We start from the raw sequence: 3,721 nt of genomic DNA, 5'->3' as shown, positions 1-3,721 counted from the left end.
GCCTATCACAGAACTATCCGAAGAGCCCCTGCCAGCGTCAACAAGGACAACGAAAGCGCCGTGTGGAAGACCATGTACGGACACTTGCATCGAAGAAGACGTAAAAAGGAGAAATTGTTCAATCCCGACGATATCGTACGTATTTCCACGGAGAAACTTCCATTCAGAAAAGGATATCTACCTCAATGGTCGGAAGAATTATTCGTCGTATCCGAAAGAATCGATAGAAGAATACCCGTTTACGTATTGAGAGACTTTAACGAGGAAGAAATCGAAGGTACATTTTACGGTTGGGAGATTCAAAAAGTAATCAAAGCCAAAGGCGATTTATTCAAGGTGGAAAAAGTTCTCAGAAAGAGAAAACGGAACGGAACGACCGAATACTTCGTCAAATGGTTAGGTTGGCCGGGTAAATTTAACAGTTGGGTCGTGGATCTTCAGGACATTGAATAATACATTTCAACACGAGAACATGGCGGTCGACGAGTTTTACGTCACATTGCCGAGTAACAGCAGCTTCGACTATTACCCCTCCAACACTCTCAGCGATTTTACCACCAAACTATTCAAACCCATCGATCTATCCGGCGAATGGGAAGTAGCTTTGACGGAAATCAGCTTCCCCCTTTCCTACTACAACATCACGGAACCTTTCAACGAAATCTTCTACAGCGGGGATGGGTCGGAATTAAACTCCGATACGATACGGGTGCCGCCGGGTTATTACAACGATCTGGAAGAGTTGTCCTTAGCAGTGCACGAACTTTTAAATTCGCTCGGAAAATCCAACATTAAACTGGTTTTGGACAAGAACACTCAAAAAGTCAGCGTCAAACTCAAAAACAACGCCTTCATACAGTTTCACCCGGAACTCGCGTCCATGCTAGGATTCGTGGAAAAGGGTCACGGTTTACTGTCATTTCGTCTCCTACGTACTCACGAGGCAAATCTACCGATCGATTTAAACGCCGGTATGTACTCCCTCTACCTATACACAGACATCATCGAAGACCAGATCATTGGCGACGCGTTCGCGCCTCTTCTACGCATCGTTCACATGGATAAAAAAGGTTCCGGAGACGTCGTCACACGAACCTACCAATCCCCGCATTTCGATACTATTACCGTACGCGTCAGACGAGATACAGGTGAGAAGATCCGGTTTCAACGCGGGAAGATCGTCGCCAAACTTTGTTTCAGACCCGTCAAGACCAAATACTTTAAAAGGTAACATGGTGGGCAGACAGTACGGTGGTTACGTTCGGGGAGGGAGCGAAATTCCGGTGTTTAGGGGCTCCAGGATGCAAAGAGGATACGGATTAGGAAGCATCCTTTCCGGTATGTTCCGCACGGCCATTCCTTTTCTGAAGAGCGGGGCCAAAGCGTTGGGAAAAGAAGCCCTACGTACTAGCGTGAACATCGGTCAAGACGTATTGAGAGGACAGAATTTAAAAAAAGCGGCTCGTCGTCGAGGTCTAGAAACGGTGAAGAACATCGCCAGGAAGAAGCCACCGAGACAAAAAGGTACAAAACGCAAGCGGAACGGAAAATCGGTAATTTCCTCGCGAGGCGGGACCGCGAAAAGATCTAAAAGAACTCCGGATATCTTCGACCGTTAATCAACATGTCAGTCGCTAATCATCACTCTTGCCCTTGTTCCAAGTCCGAAACGGACCTCTTCAGCGTGCTTCCCACGCAGACGGATATCTTGAGTAGTCAGTTTGTGGAATTTAAACCCCTCAATTCCGTGACCGGCGACGGGCCCCTGGAATTTACGGTACCCGGATCCCCGGACAACTATTTGGATCTCTTCCATACTCAACTGTACTTGCGAGTGAAAATCGTCAATCCCGATGGAACCAACCTACCCGCCAATGCCCTGTGCGGACCCGCCAACCTTTTTCTCCACTCTTTGTTTAATCAAGTGGACGTCTACTTGAACGATAGGATGGTGAGCGTCGCTTCCAACACGTACCCTTACCGCGCCATGATCGAGACGCTGTTGACGTACGGTTCGGACGCGATGAAATCTCAACTGACCAGCTCGCTCTTCTACAAGGACACCTCTGGTCGTATGGACGTCGCAAATCCAACCGCCGCCGATAATCAAGCCAACTTGGGTTTGAAGAAACGATACCAATTTACTCAACAAAGTCGAGTGGTGGACATGGTCGGAATGCTGCACGCCGACATCTTCTGTCAGGAAAAATTTCTGCTCAACGGCGTGGAACTCAAACTCAAACTTCACCGAAGTAAGAACGCATTCTGTCTCCTGCGCGCCAATGACGACGACTTGGATGCCCAGCCCGAATACAAGGTTCAGATTATGGACGCCACCTTGCTGGTTCGATCCGCCAAACTTAATCCTACCCTGACGATGCAGCACGCCAAAGAGTTGGAGCGAGGAGTCACCGCCAAGTATCCTATACGGAGGGTAGATGTCAAAAGTTTTTCCATACCTCAGGGGAACTTGTCTTTCGTCAGAGAAAGCCTTTTTACGGGACAATTGCCGAGAAGTATCGTCTTCGGTATGGTCGATAACACCGCCTACAACGGAACGTACCCCCAGAACCCGTACCACTTTAAACATTTCGACCTCAATTACGCTGCATTGCACTGCAACGGCGAGACGATCCCTTGGAAACCTCTCAGACTTCGTTTCGACACTCCCAACGCCAAGGATCACATCATGGCGTACCAGACCTTGTTTCAGGGTACTAACATCCTGCACAAGGACCACGGAGTACCTATCGATCGTGAAGAGTTTGCCGACGGATACAGTTTGTTCGCCTTCGACCTTTCGCCCGACGGTTCCGACGGAGCTCATTTGAACCCTATACAGACCGGTTCGATTCGTCTAGAGTTACAATTTCAGAACCCGCTGCCCAACACCGTCAATCTTATCGTGTACGCCGAGTGGGATTCTATGGTGGAAATTAACAAATCGAGACACGTCATCGCCGACTTTGAACGTTAAGGATGGATACGGTAGAGCTGCTTCGCAACGTCGAATCGGACGACGTCGTTCGTCGAACTTTCGGAGGGTCCTACCCAGGATAAACTACCCGACCGCATCGAAATATTTCCCGTCTCCTTCATCGTCAATACGGACAGTAGCCGAGAAGAGGGTAGCCATTGGGTGGCGTTTTACCTCCAAAACGAAGATTACGGGGACTTTTTCGACTCTTACGGTAATTCTCCCCCATCGTTAGCCGCGGAATTTGAGGATTTTCTAAAAAACAATGTCAAAAATTATTCTTACAACGATAAAAGATTGCAGGAGATTTCAGTACCGTATGCGGACAATTCTGCCTCTTTTACCTGTATCATCGATGTCGCGGATACGATATGCGCGAAATTACCCGCATGTTCCATAAAGACGCGGACATCAACGACGTTCTGGTCAACGAGTTTGTGAATTTACAGTACGACGATAATCAACATGTACTCGACGGGGATTATATCGTAAATCAAATTGTGCGACCTTTTAAAAAGTAGAATTCAGTTAAAATGCATGCGTGTAATCATTGTAGTTAGTTAATAAACAACAAAGAAGACAAAACCGTGTTGATTTTTCAAATTTTTTTATTAAAGAATCGTTTCTAATTCATTATTAACTCCTTCTTTATCCTCCATTGCCCGTATGGCATCGTCAATCTGGGGCGAGGCATCTTTCAAAGCCATCCACTGATCCAGGGTCAGATTTATCCCTTTTCGTCGA

The 3,721-nt window shown here is 47.3% G+C and overlaps 1 protein-coding gene across 1 annotated transcript; it reads left to right on the top strand.

Moving 5' to 3' along the window:
- The first annotated feature begins 1,624 nt into the window (after positions 1-1,624).
- Positions 1,625-2,977, top strand: LOC140143008 (uncharacterized protein F54H12.2-like). The gene has a single exon (XM_072165035.1). It carries the CDS (start codon positions 1,625-1,627, stop codon positions 2,975-2,977), a length of 1,353 nt encoding a protein of 450 aa, XP_072021136.1.
- The last annotated feature ends 744 nt before the right edge of the window (positions 2,978-3,721 follow it).

This window comes from Amphiura filiformis, chromosome 20, assembly GCF_039555335.1.
Source record: "Amphiura filiformis chromosome 20, Afil_fr2py, whole genome shotgun sequence".
Classification (NCBI taxonomy): Eukaryota; Metazoa; Echinodermata; class Ophiuroidea; order Amphilepidida; family Amphiuridae; genus Amphiura; species Amphiura filiformis.
Note: the sequence above shows the minus strand (reverse complement) of the source record. Positions and strands in the feature narration are given on the sequence as shown.